Here is a 14,109-nt window from a genome sequence, read left to right as displayed (position 1 = left end):
ATCCAGTCTTGGGAACCCAAGTCTCCTTCTAGAAGGAAAGAACGCAGCCCTTCACACCAGAGCTGTACCTTCCCCGGCCACTTCCTAGATGGAAGTCAGGGAACATCATAACAGGCTAAGACCACTGGAGTGCCCCCTACAAGCCAAGTCTGATGTGTAGGGGGCCTCCGAGGCTGACACTAGGAGCGGGGCTCTCAAGACCATATTGCATTGTGGTTATTGGTTTATCAGAGCTCTCTATAGATCTTTACCTTGTTGTTGTTGCTAAGTGCCATCGAGTCGGTTCCGACTCACAGCTACCCTGTAAAGGGTTTCTGTGGAACCTCTGGTGAGTTTGAACGGCCATCCTTTCAGTTCAAACCGACATTTGGTCAATTGATTTTCCTACAACCTTATACCAGTATCTAAAAACTGAATCTCGTATCTATATGGACCTGAGTCCCAGGCACAGATCAAGACACTCTCATTGCAGACAACCTACATGAGGTGGTTAGGGTTGGTCTCATGGTGCATGGTGGCGAAGGTGGGGGGGGGGATATTGCAAAGCTTAATTCAGTTCAAAGATACCCAAATTAGACAAAATTCTACTTAGCAAGAAAACTTAAGTACCATTTTATATTAACCTGATGCCCTCCAGTTGATTGCAAGAGAACATGTTACGACCTGGAACTGCCACAGAATGGAGTTTCCTTGGGTATAATCACTGCAGAAACAGATTGCCAGGCCTTTACTCTGCAGTGCAGTTGGGTGGGTTGCACTGACAACCTGTAGCTTAACATTGCATATCTAGATGGTCATATTTTCATGAAAATGATTTGATTCTTATGCATACTATTAAGGCATTTATTGTGTTCTTATTTCTCTGGTGATTTATGTCCATTCCAGTAATTGGGCAGAGAACCGTTCTAAAACCACTGAAAACCATTTTATAGTTGTTGTTGTTGTTATGTGCTGACCCTGTATAGAGTTTCCTAGGAGCGACTGGTGAGCTTGAACCGCCAAACTTGCAGGTCAAACCGACTTTGCAACCCACAACTCCACACCTGGTCTCCTACTTTTTGTAGGTGTTGTTTTTGTTAAATGCCATTGAGTCGATTCTGACTCACAGTAACCCTGTATAAGGTTTCCAAGGAGAAGCTGGTGAGTTTGAACCACTGACCTTGCAATTCAAACGACTTTGCAGTCTGACACATTAGCCCACAGCGCCACACCAGGACTCCACTTTTTGTAGTAGTGAGAGGAAAATAGAGACACAAGGTCAGCTTGGAGGAGGACAGGATCTAGACAGATTCAGTCCAGGACTCTGGTCCAATTCTGTCACTTACCAGTCTGGTGAACTTAAGAAATAGGAAAATTCCTCATCTATAAAGGTAGACCGATGGGTCCCACCTTGTTGGACTGTGGGAATGAATGGACTGTAACAGAAAGCACTTTTAAAACTTATTGGAAAACACTCTGTTTAATTAATTAATGACAGCAATCATATGATTATTGTGAACTAAAAAAATACAAGGTTCATGAAAATTAAAAAAACAAAACATCCAGCAGATATTAGAGAATATGCAATGTTCTAGGACAAAACCAAAAGAAAACAAAAACCATTCTATTTCATGTAATTGATTCCAGGTGGGTGCATATCTTTTAAATAAATAAAAAGTAAGATTAAAATACATAAGGCAAACTAAAAACTGCCAACTTAATGGCACCTTCAGTTTTTTTTTATCCTGTTTTAATGTAGGGTTCTTTCACATCTCCATGAAAACCTCTGTCCAATAACATGTTATCTAATTCTAGAACATAAAGAAAATGTTGAAGATTTCTCAAGTTCTTTTATAAACACCAAAAATTGAACTCTTACTCCTGACAAACAACAAAACAGTGATGATCATGTCATTCATAAACACATATTCAAAATAAATCTTACATTAAAAATCTCAACATTTCAAAGGCCTTAATATATACTGATATCTATGTAGACAGAGAGAAATATATGTGAATCGTGTACAACAAGAATACAAAGAAGATAAACATTTTGCTTCCTTCAGCCCCACTATTTAGAAACATGACAGCTATTTCAGCCACCAAGTGAAGAATCAGCTCAAACTTCATTTCATGTGACAGAGGCTACTTGCCCCTGGAACGTGCACCGGCTCTCGCATTAACAGCTCTGGCTTGGGCTCTCTCTTCCTCATCTCTCAAAGCTTCTTCATACAGAGCAGGGAAGGAGCTGGGAACTGTATTGTTGATCTTGGCCAAAACTTGAAGGGCTTTCATCTTGGTGGTTTCAGCATAAGCTCGTGGACCCCAAAGGAATTCATTGCATGGAGGATCACTCTTGGGCACTTTCCGGAACACCAGGTATCCTTCCATCACCAAATCTTTGGTTATAAACTTCCTGGGATCCCCAAAAATTGAGTGCACCTTTCCAGCATAGATGCCCAACAAACCCAGGAATTCCCAGAGTTCATCTTCAGTAGCTCGGTTACCATTCATGAAGATTATGCACAAGAGTGTCATCGCCAGACCTGTCTTGGGCAAGCCGCTGCCTCCAGTTAGACTTCTTCCTTTGGCAATATTCAACATGCTGACGAAGTGACAGGAGTTACTGTTGGGGCTATCTTCCTTCAATTCAAGGCCAAAGATCAGCTCCATGCGATCCTTGGCTCTCCTCAGGATCTCAGGGAATTGCTCCTCATGATTTTCGTTGAGAAGCTGCAGCATCTCTGTCTTCATAATGGGCTCTTTATTTTTATACTTATCGATCATGAACTCCACCAAAGGGCTCACCTTCAAGGAGAGAGGATCTTTCTTTGAATTCATATAGAAAGATTCTTCGTTGTCAGTGCTTGGATTTTTCTCCTGTTGGGATTTGGCATCTCCATTAGATTTTCTGGCTAAAATAGCTGCAATAGTAGTGGCAGTGACTGGGCCTTTCTTACACTCTTGCAAAATGTGAGCCACAGGGGAGCTCTGGGGGGTATTCCCCAAAACCGAAGAGGGAGAGGGAGACCCTTCTACCTTGGTAGCAGAGGCCTCAGCACCCTGGAGGTCCTGGGTTTCAATACGGGCACGTTGGCGCTTCTCACGGGCACGGAGCTTACTCTTCTGACCACGAGGCATGATGTCTCTCTTGAGAAACCTGTCGAGGAAGTTAGAGTGAGCCTTAGCTCAGAGCCTAATACATCTACCTGTGGCTTACTGCGTCTCACCTCAGGTGTCCTAAGTGGGGCTTTTTCTCTTCCTCAGTAGGGGGATTTCTCAGTTCACATTCAGGACTACCACCATGTAGAATGCTGGCAGGGTCTAGGTTCATTTCCCTTTGCTACTCAGATGGTAATCTGTTAAACCTCTCTGGACCCCAGGGGAGAAAGTGAATGTTAACATCAGCCCACCACTGCAGGGAGGAGGAACCCAGTGCTGACAGGACCCACAGAGGGCCCACGGTGGACGGACACACCAGTCCTCACTCATGTCCCTCTATTTAACTCCAAGGAGAGACTAAATTTCCTGCCTCTGCTAAGATGGGATGTGCCCACTCCCGCAAACCTAAGCCCTCACTTCTCTGTGATTCCCAAGGAGGAGCTAGATGCCTGTGTGTGGTTGGCATCTATCCCTGTGCCCCTGATAGCTGAGGGATTCAGAGGCGCCCCATTTTACAGGCTGGGAGAGTCTTGCAACCTCATCGTGCTCACCCTGACTCCTGATAGTCCCTACTGCAGACCAAAGGACAACCCCTTAAACCAAGACCCAGAAGTCTGTGAGACCCCCGAGGACAAAGTGTGGGGCACCTTAGACTTGACCATTGACCAGATACATCAAGAACGTCCGCAGTGGAGGGACCCTGGGTTCCCCCTCTGTACTAGGTCATCCCCTTGACTCCACACTGTCTTTGTTCTTCTGTGTTCGTGGTCCCGACTTACTGCAACCCTGCATAGGGTTCCCGAGGCTTTTAATCTTTACGTGAGCAGAAAGCCTCACCTTTCTACCCCAGAGCAGCTGGTGGATTCGAACTGAGACCTTATGGTTCACAGCCGAATGTGAAACCCACTAAGCCAGCAGCGCTTCATCGCCTGGGACTCTGAGGGCAAAGGGAAGGAGATTTGGGTCTAAAAACCTCCCCACCGCCTCCTCCCATGTCTGACTGCATGGATAAGGTGGGGTGCGGTTAGATGGGGTCTCTTCTGTTCCCTGAGGAAGCGGGTTGTCTGGCCCAGCAACTGTAATTCAGGACACTGACCTGCGCACCTGATGGCTCCTGAAACTTCTCCTTCTCCAGGACAATGGCTGCTCCTGTCACACAATGGCCGCCCTTCTCAGAAAATGGGGACTGTGCTCCTCAACTCCTCCCAACTGGGAAGTCATATGTCACTTCCGGACACGCCCAAAGGACCGTAAAATGACTGACAGCTGGGGCGGGGACTTATGGACTCTCTCAGACACCATATACTGGCTAAATTTGAATCTAAACTGGCTCCATGGCACTTAGCAACAACAACAACTAGTTTCCTTGGTAGCAGTATTATGGGGTCCTGCAGAAGTTACACGGGGGGCTTTCACTGATATTTGGTACAGTCTGGGACATTCCTAGCTGTTTCAGCCACGTTCAGATCAAAACGCATGTTTCTTGGGACTCCCTAGTCAGGAATAAGACGGAGCCTGAGTCTGACAGCCAAGCTGCGGTTCTCAAGACCATCAGTAGGGGCCGACACTAAGGGGTCTGGGCCCTAAAGGGGGCTTAGATATAAGAAGTGGAGGACTGAGGGCGTGACTCTGTGTGTGGGTTTTGCTCTTCAGCTGAATGGAACCTTCACTTCTCACTCAGCATCTTACCTGGACTCCGAGTAGGTGCAGTCTCACCTGGCTGTTGCCCTAAGACTTGTTGTTGTTGTTGTTATGTGCCATGAGGACTTCATATCCTGACAATGCTAATGGATCTCTGTGGGTTTATCTCTTGTCGACGAAAGCCAGCCAGTGTCCAGGACTGGGTGTCACACTGGGGGAACCTGGAGGATTTTAACTGTCTGTTCCGCTCTCTTTAATGGGGTAGGTCCTACAGTCCTCATTCAGGGACTTCACACTGATGTCTGGCAGGGCCTGAGCTTGTCCCTAATCTGAATTCAGGCTTCCCCTACCCACCAAGACTCTTAAAACCCCAAAGGGGATGATGAGGAAATGCCTTAGCCTGATTGCTTTGTTTGGGTCCTCTCTATTTGACATTAGGTGTCTTATTTTTTGGTGGTGTTGTTTTGCTCTTGTTCCTCACATTGCTCCCCCTTTTTTTTTTTCTTTCGTTCTTTAGTTCCAGAGTTGATTTGGTGCAAGAGAAACAGTAGCACAACATACGTCCTTGTCTTGGCAGCTCTTGGTAAAACCCTAAATCTATAAATAATTGAAATCTATAAATAATCGATAGCTTTGTAATACATAATCTCTACTGCATTAATAAGCAGAGCATACTGCTAGATTTGAGTCTTCGTTTCACTTTAAAGACCCTGTACATTTTTCTTTACTTAGGCAGGTTCTGTATGTTTTTGGTGTTGTGAATGGTATATTTTCCATTGCGTGATCTAAGTAGTTACATTTGTTTAAACTCGACTCTTAACTTCGTTATAGTGATTCTATAAACAAGTTCCTGAATATTTCATGCTTTGGAATTAAAAAAAAAAAAAAAATATATATATATATATATATATTATAGTATCATGTATCATACGACTACACTTATTCTCTCATTCTTTTCTCTTCCTTGTCCTGGTGTGGTATTGTGGATTAATGCATCAGGCTGCAAATCCATTTGAACTGTCAGGTTGGCAGTTCAAGCTCACCAGCTCCTCCTCAGAAACCCTATCCAGGGTTTCTATGGGTCGGAACCGACTCAATGGCACTTAACAACAACAACAACAACCCCTGATTTATTTATTTTAAACTTTGTATTGTGAATTGAGTGAAGGTTTACAGAGCAGATCATCAGTTTTACATTCAACAAACCATATACTTTGTTTCACTACATGGTTGCAATCCCTTGTATGCACTAACAGTTATCAGCATTTACGTCTATTCACTTTAACCACTGCATTCTTCCCTGTGTCTCCAGCCTGCCATCTTTACTCTGCCAATCTCCCTCTGGTTGTATATTGCCTGCCCCGTCAGCCTTGTCAACAGGTTTCTACCCTCTAGCACATGCATCATTCCTGCCTTGCCCCCAAACCTTCATAGTTTGTTTATTTTGAGTACAACACAAGAAATGAAATGCTGCCCAGTCCTGCGACATCCTCACTGTCATTGCTGTTTGAACTGACGGTTGTAGCCACTGTGTCAATCCATCTCACTTTTGCATATCGTCTACCAATCCTGATGTTCTTCTCCAGGAGCTAGTACCTCCTGATAACTTAACATTTCCAAAGTAACTGTGACACCGTTTCCACATCCTGTTTTCTAAGGGCATTCTGACTGTACTTCTTCAAAGACAAATTTGCTCATACTTCTGACAGTCCACAGTGTATTTGTAGTGATTTACAATTGATAGTATTCTCTAAGGAGTTATCATCTTAGTGTTAGTTGTACTCAGTCTCTTGCTTCATTTAATTCCCTGCTATACTGGATCTGCTATGGATTTTTAATGGTATTTGTCTGTATGTGAATAAGCTTAATCCTGGTGTTCTTTTCTTAAGAGTACCCTCTTATGTTTTTGGTAACAAAGCAAGCTGGCCTATGAAGATAGTTAGTTGAATAATTTCCCATTTTCTGTGTGGTTTGTCAGACTTTGCATATGATAGAGATTAATTTTTTTCACTGACCAATTGATGTAATAGCCCTCCAAACTTGGTTGGTCCTGGAATATTTTGAGGGTAGGTTAGGACATAGTTTCAGTTTGTATTGTTCAAGTAAACTTTTTCTGTTCATGGCACTATGCAAAAATTTATACTTTATTAAAAATGGTTGTATTCTAATTGTATTTTTAAATTGAAAGGCATGACATTTATAATAGTGTGTTCTTCTCAAAGACATTTTCCAAATGTCACCATCCTCCCTTACAAGGATCATTCTGGTTGCACTTGTTCCTAGACAATTTGTTCTAATGGCACTGCCTGGTACTTTCAATTTCAATGCTCAAATGAAGGCTCACTTAGTTGTTGGTTGGTAGAACACTTTGAAGGAGCCCTGGCAGTTGGAGGGGTTTGAATTTACTTGTCAATTTTAACCCGCTTTTTTCTAATAAATATATTTAAGGTGTATATATCCCTTTGAGTAGTACTTGGGTTGTTTTGTCACAAGTAATGCTATAGAGCTTTATTTTAATACTTGAAAATTTTCACAAGTTGAATATATTGTCTCTATTATTTTCTTATAATTAGATATGTAGGAATCCCGGTGTGCTGCTGTAGGATAAGCATTAGACTCCTAATCACAAGCTTGGAGTTTAAACCCATCAGCCACTCCTTGGAAACTCTGTGCAGGGTTACTATGAGTCACAATTAACTCAATGGCACACAACAACAACAATTACACATATATGTTGTTGTTGTTGTTAAGTGCCGTCGAGTTGGTTTTGACCCATAGAGACCCTGAAAAGGGTTTCTGAGGCTATAAATCTTTATGGGAACAGATCGCCTCATCTTTCTCCCACGGAGCAGGTGGTAGTTTCAAACTACTGACCTTGCGGTTCGCAGCCCGATTTGTAACCATTACGCTACCAGAGCTCATATATATATACACACACACGCATATATGAGGGATTTCAAAAAGGTTGCACAAAAATGGAATGAAAAGATGATTGAATATTTCCATGAATTTTTTGAAACCATGACATACAAAGAGAGAGAAACAAACTCTTGTTGTTTTTGTTGTTTTAAGTAAATTCGAGTTGATTCCAACCTATAGGGACCATGTATAAGGTTTCTGAAGAACAGCTGGTGGATTTGATCCACTGACCTTGGTTAGAATTCCAGCGATTATCCTATAGCACCACATCAGGACACCCTACAAATACTAGTGAGTGCAAAGTCTTTATGTTTCAGTAGAGCAACAGAGTTACTTAGAGGATGTCAGAGTCCCAGGCTGTTTTGTTATGTTTTGCTTATTAATGATATGAAGAAACATGGACACCCTTAACTTCAAGAGAGACTTGAGTTTTTTTCCTAAGAATGAAAAAAACATTTCTGTGAAAAAGTCCATCAGTATAATTGGCAGACTGCAACGTCCAGATATTATCCAGGAAAATAGAAACGACTTTAGATATATAACAGAAAGAATTCAATGCAGGAAATGAGGAATCCCAGTGATGGAAAAAGTCATCAGGGGAGAACAAGACAAAAGCATACTTAATTGAGGCTGGAACTTCCACCTCTGAGCTAGAGGAACAAAGAGCAGAGTCAGTACTGTGGAGCTTAGAGGTGGGATGCAAAGGATTTTCAACCATGGGAGAGGGATCAGTAGTTTGATGGTAGCTAGCTAGAGTCAGGGAGAAGACGGAGTCATTGAAGGAGAAACTAGGTGATGCAGAGAGGATGTAAAAGAAAAAAACCTGGGCGTCCTCCACCATCTAAATTGGAGTTCTGGTGTGTCACCGGAGGGTAGTACTGAACTTCAAGGTCTGTTTGAACCACAAGGTTCATGACTCCAGCACAGTAGCCACTCCTCTGAAACCCTTTACAAGGTCGTTATGATTCAGAAACAAGTACTTAACAATAGTGACAACAACCATTTAAGTGGCATTTAATGTTCCAGCTTGGAAAGGAGTCCCTTTTGTAAGAATTGTACTAAAAAATAGGTCCCCAGGATCATAAGCTAAGGGCCCCTTGAGCAGGATGGGTTTGATTTTCATCATCTCTAGAAGCATGGGTACTATGCATCCCAGAACAAGGCCTGACCCCTTCTCATCTCCACATATGCTGTTTTTACAGCCCTTATTAAGGAGCTCTGGTAGCGTAGTGGTTGCGAATCGGGCTGTGAACCTTAAGGCCAGCAGTTCGAAACTACCAGCTGCTCCGCGGGAGAAAGATGAGGCGTTCTGCACCTGTAAAGATTTACAGCCTTGGAAACCCTGTACAGGGTCGCTATGGGTCGGAACCGACTCAACAGCACTTAACAACAACAACAACCCTTGACAATAGTGAGCAACAACAACTTACTCAAACATTCCATTCTTGTGAATATTAGACTACACCTCAATTACTTTCTCCTAAATTCTCTAAATTTAAAAAAACCTCTTCACCCTCCAGTGATATTCCTATATGTTCTTTTTGATCATTTATTTTAGCTACTCTGTCTTGTCTCTGCATGTGAGCAGAAATTTTCTTCTGCTTTTTAGGCATTGTGGTGGTGTTGTATTTGCACCAATTAGATGAATGTATGATGGTTTATTCTTAAGCACACTGCAATTGCCTCTTGGTAGGTGTGATCAGAAGATGTGCTTCTCTTTTCACTGCTCTTACATCTCAATTCAGAGAACAGCTCTCGTGTATATAACAGGTGGTATTGCCTCTTTCACTATTGGTCAGGTTCTACAAGGTGCAATTGTAACTTGGCTGTATGACTCAAGTTGCTGTCTCTTGTTAGTTGAGGCACAGAGATAAAGTGCTCCCACAAGAGTGGACAAGGGCCAAAAATCAAGTATAAAATCCACAGTTGAATTCTATTAAAACTCTGAAAAAAAAAAAAATATATATATAAAGCTTGAAACTTCCCCTCCCTCCCCCAATAAAAAGAGAAGAAACGAAAAATTGTAGGAAAAATATGAGTAATTCTTTAGTGTGACCTAATAGACTCTTGTCTTCAAAGCTGACTGAGAAATTCTATGATGTTCCCACTGTGCCAATGTGATCTGACTCCGGCTTTACTTTTTCTCCCAATCCCACCAGTCCATGCCACTGTTTCTCCTAGTGAGAATCTGCCCAGCGTTGGCCAGATCTGCTTCACAAGAGATTTCTGGAACTGTTTCTTCTTATTGTCACCTCCCTGGTGTGGTGTTGTGGGTTAATGCACTAGAATGCAAAGCCATTTGAACTGCAAAGTTGGTGGTTCAAGCTCACAAATTGCTCCTTGGAACTCCTATACTGGGTTGCTATGGGTTGGAATTGACTCGACAGCACTTCACAACAACAATGCACGGTAATATACATGGTGCAGATCCTTCCATCATGCATCACAGAACAGTGCCAATCCTTTGGTACTTCACAGAATTTTGCATGTGCTGTGTAGGACCTAAACTGGGGGTGCCTGGTCATGTAAGTATCCCCTTTTGTCATGAGGATGGAGATGATTAGACAAAGCAAAAGAAAAGATATGAAAAGGAAAAGAAAAGCAAAGGCTAGCATGATTATTTCTCCTGATGACTGGCTGTTTATGCTTGGGAGCCTTCTCTTGTCTCTTTCTCTACTCACTCCCATTTGGCATCCCTGAATCAGAAGTAACCTGCTGTCTTCATTCTGTTCTAAATCTTATTCCTGGTAAGCACTACTAATTTATCACTTTATGTGAAATTCAGAGTTCCAGGACACTCCTATGAATCTGTTTCACCCAGTTTTCCGTACTTTCACTGACAGGAGTCTGCGTGGCTTTTATGCCTAGCCCACCATCAACTCCCGCCTCCTCTCCCAAAGAGGGAGAGGGGCTGTATGATAACAACCAAGGGGCAGGCTTGAGGGGTGTACCCTTTTGTTGGTTGATGATGCACAGAGGGGATTATAACCATGGCAATGAAACAATATAGGGTAGGAATGGATGTAAAGCTAATATTATCCCATGTAAACTCTCACATAATTCACAATAAAATAGTTTAAAAAAAAAATCTATGGGCAGGAGTTAGCAGGCCTTTGCCTAAAATTCACTAGTAGTAGCATGAAACCTTCCAAAGAGCTTATGCTAAATTCCTGTTTCAGGAAAATAAGACTAGGTCAACAAGAGGTCTAAATTATCACAACTAATTTTCTCCCACAATTAGAGATAACGTAAACAAATCTTGGCATAAGTATATTTTGCTTTTATAAAGAATAAGGGGATCAACAATTGACAACCCTTTTGGTATTCTCCACTCTGACTCGTGTTCTCAGTTACTGTGGACTTCCTTAATATTTCCATGGATGCTCCTATTCTGTTACCAGTTTAACTACTTAAGGCTCAAAAAAATTAATTCAAGGATCTTAAATTTCTTTATAAAATAAAAAATTCTAAAATTTGCAAACTGGAAATTTGTGCAGGGGAGGGAAACACAAAGTGGCACCTCAGTCTGTTATTTTTATTTTGGCTTCAGAATGGTACTAATACAGGGGAACTTGGATCAGCCTTCCCCTCTTATTCCATGGAGTGGGGAGGTTGAGCAGGTGGGTTATTTCCATATTTCCGCTTAAAGTATTTTTCCTTAACTCCCATCCACTCCTTGGATTCCTCTCACTATTGAATTGGGTCTGAAACATTGGTCCTCATTTCCCTGAATCCATTGAGCAGAAGTCAAGGAGCATTTGAGATTGCCAGTTTTGTCCTGGACTCCCAAGATCAATGGCATTCACAGAGCTCAATGAAGCCCTTCCCATTTTGAATTGAGTGGTTCCTACTACCTCAATCATGTCTTCACCTTAACTCCACTGGGATCCTGAGACCTGAACCACAGCCAATCTGAAGCCACACCACTCAGACTAAAGACCACCCCTAAAGACCACTGAGAACCAAGAATTAGAGATCAGAGTGAGCTCCACCTATAGTGGATAAGCACTGGATTGGGAACCACAGGGTCTTTAGAGTGAGTCCACCAGATGCTCCACTGGAGAAAGATGAGGTTTTCTGCTCCCACAAAGATTTACAGCTTAAGAAACTTTGTACAAAGTCCCTATGAGTTGTAACTGTCTGGACAGCATTTAATAAAATAGCAAGGACTGGTAGGATGAGGGGATATGAGTAGTGTTGGAGCAGGGTATGTGTGCAAGGTGTTGTTTTTGCTATGTGCCTTCAAGTCTGATCTGACTCATAGTAACCCTGTATATTATTTTCCAGTAGCATCTGGTGGATTTGAAGTGCCGACCTTGCAGTTCAAACCCACCTCTTGTTTCAGTGGTTATCCCACCTTGTATATCCAGGACTTCATGTGGAAGATGGAGGAGGGTTTCTGAGACTTCACAGTTGTCAATTTGATGACCCCTGCATTCTTCACTCATGCTTCTGACCTTGATTCAATTTAAGCCCAGGGATTCCTACTCCCTTGAGTTAGCCTGGAAGCTGGCGTGTGTCTTTATGGTTCACATTCCAGTTCTACCTCCCTAGAGGAGATTCAGGATGCTGAATTTCTGCCTAGTCCTTTTAGGGGCTCCAAGAGAAGAGTACAGGGGCACTGCTCTTGGCAGCCCCTAGAAGGTGGAGAGGCTTCCTCACAAGCACTTAGGGCCCTTGCTTAGACTTTTGATAGTTCTCCTCCTTTATTGGAAGTGTACAGAGTAGTTATGGGTCAGAACCGACTCCATAGCACATAACCACAACTACCATTTCTCTGGAATTTTTTTTTTTTTTTCACGCCAATAATTGGGCAGAGAGCCAATCTATATCTACTGAAATGCACTTTATAGTTGTTCTGTGCTGTGGAGTTGTTTCTGATCCATGGTGCCCCTGTATAGGGTTTCCAAAGAGCAGCTGGTAAGCTTGAACCACCAACCTTGCAGTTCAAATAGACTTTGCAGTCAAGTGTATTAATCCACAGTGCCAACACCAGGACTCCTACTTTTTGTAGTAGAGAGAAGAAAATAGGGACACATGGTCTGGGAGGAGGACAGGATCTAGACAGATTCATTTCAGGGCTCTTTTCCAGTTCTGTATATTACCAGTATTGTGAACCTGAGGAATACTCAAATTCTTCATATGCAAAAGTAAACCGATGAGTCCTACCTAGTTGGACTGTGGGACTGCATGGACTATAATAGAAAGCAATTGGAAACCTGATTGTAAAACACTCTGTTTAATTAATGAATGACAGCAATCATATGATTATTATGAACTCAAAAATACAAAATTCATGAAAAATAAAATAAATAAAATTTAAAAATCCAGTAGGTATCAGAGAATATGCAATGTTCCAGAACAATACCAAAACAAATTATATAAAAAAAAAATTCTTACAGGTGTTTGCGTATCTCTTAAATTAATAAAAAGTAATATTAAAATGGATAAGGAAAACTAACAACTTCAACCTTGGTGGCACATTTCCATGAAAATCTCTATTCCAATAGCATATTGTCTCATTCTATAACTTACAGAAAACACTGAACACTGCTAGTTGTTTTATAAACACCAAAAGTTTAACACCTGACAAGCAACAAAACTGTGATGATCATGCCATTCATAAACTCGAATTCTGAAGCAAAATAAATCACAACAATCAAAAGGCCTTAATATATACAGATACACATGTAGATAGAAATACACGTGAATCGTGTACAGCAAGAATACACAGAAGATAAACATTTTGCTTCCTTCAGCCCCACATCAGACCCCACTCCTTAAAAGCATGACAGCCATTTCAACGACCAAGTGAAGAATCAGCTCAGACTTCATTTCATGTGACAGAGGCTACTTGCCCCTGGAACGTGCACCAGCTCTAGCATTAACAGCTCTGGCTTGGGCTCTCTCTTCCTCATCTCTCAAAGCTTCTTCATACAGAGCAGGGAAGGAGCTGGGATCTGTATTGTTGATCTTGGCCAAAACTTGAAGGACTTTCATCTTGGTGGTTTCAGCGTAAGCTCGTGGACCCCATAGGAATTCATTGCATGGAGGATCACTCTTGGGCACTTTCCGGAACACCAGGTATCCTTCCATCACCAAATCTTTGGTTATAAACTTCCTGGGCTCCCCAAAAACTGAATGCACTTTTCCAGCATAGATGCCCAACAAACCCAGGAATCCCCAGAGTTCATCTTCACTGACTCGGTTGCCATTCATGAAGATTATGCCCAAGAGTGTCATCGCCAGACCTGTCTTGGGCAAGCCGCTGCCTCCAGTTAGACTTCTTCCTTTGGCAATATTCAACATGCTAACGAAGTGACAGGAGTTACTGTTGGGGCTATCTTCCTTCAATTCAAGGCCAAAGATCAGCTCCATGCGATCCTTGGCTCTCCTCAGGATCTCAGG

The 14,109-nt window shown here is 42.3% G+C and overlaps 1 protein-coding gene across 1 annotated transcript in view; it reads right to left on the bottom strand.

The window, feature by feature from the left end:
• Positions 1–2,124: 2,124 nt before the first annotated feature.
• The window catches only part of LOC102836256 (melanoma-associated antigen B4-like), a 26,081-nt gene continuing 14,096 nt past the window's right edge, over positions 2,125–14,109 (bottom strand). The window contains exon 2 of the mRNA XM_006835662.1: positions 2,125–3,139. Within this exon, the coding sequence (XP_006835725.1) occupies positions 2,125–3,139 (1,015 nt within the window). The remainder of the gene's footprint in view (positions 3,140–14,109) is intronic.

This window comes from Chrysochloris asiatica, unplaced genomic scaffold (genome assembly GCF_000296735.1).
Source record: "Chrysochloris asiatica unplaced genomic scaffold, ChrAsi1.0 scaffold00018, whole genome shotgun sequence".
NCBI classification, from domain to species: domain Eukaryota; kingdom Metazoa; phylum Chordata; class Mammalia; order Afrosoricida; family Chrysochloridae; genus Chrysochloris; species Chrysochloris asiatica.
This window is presented reverse-complemented; position numbering and strand designations above follow the sequence as displayed.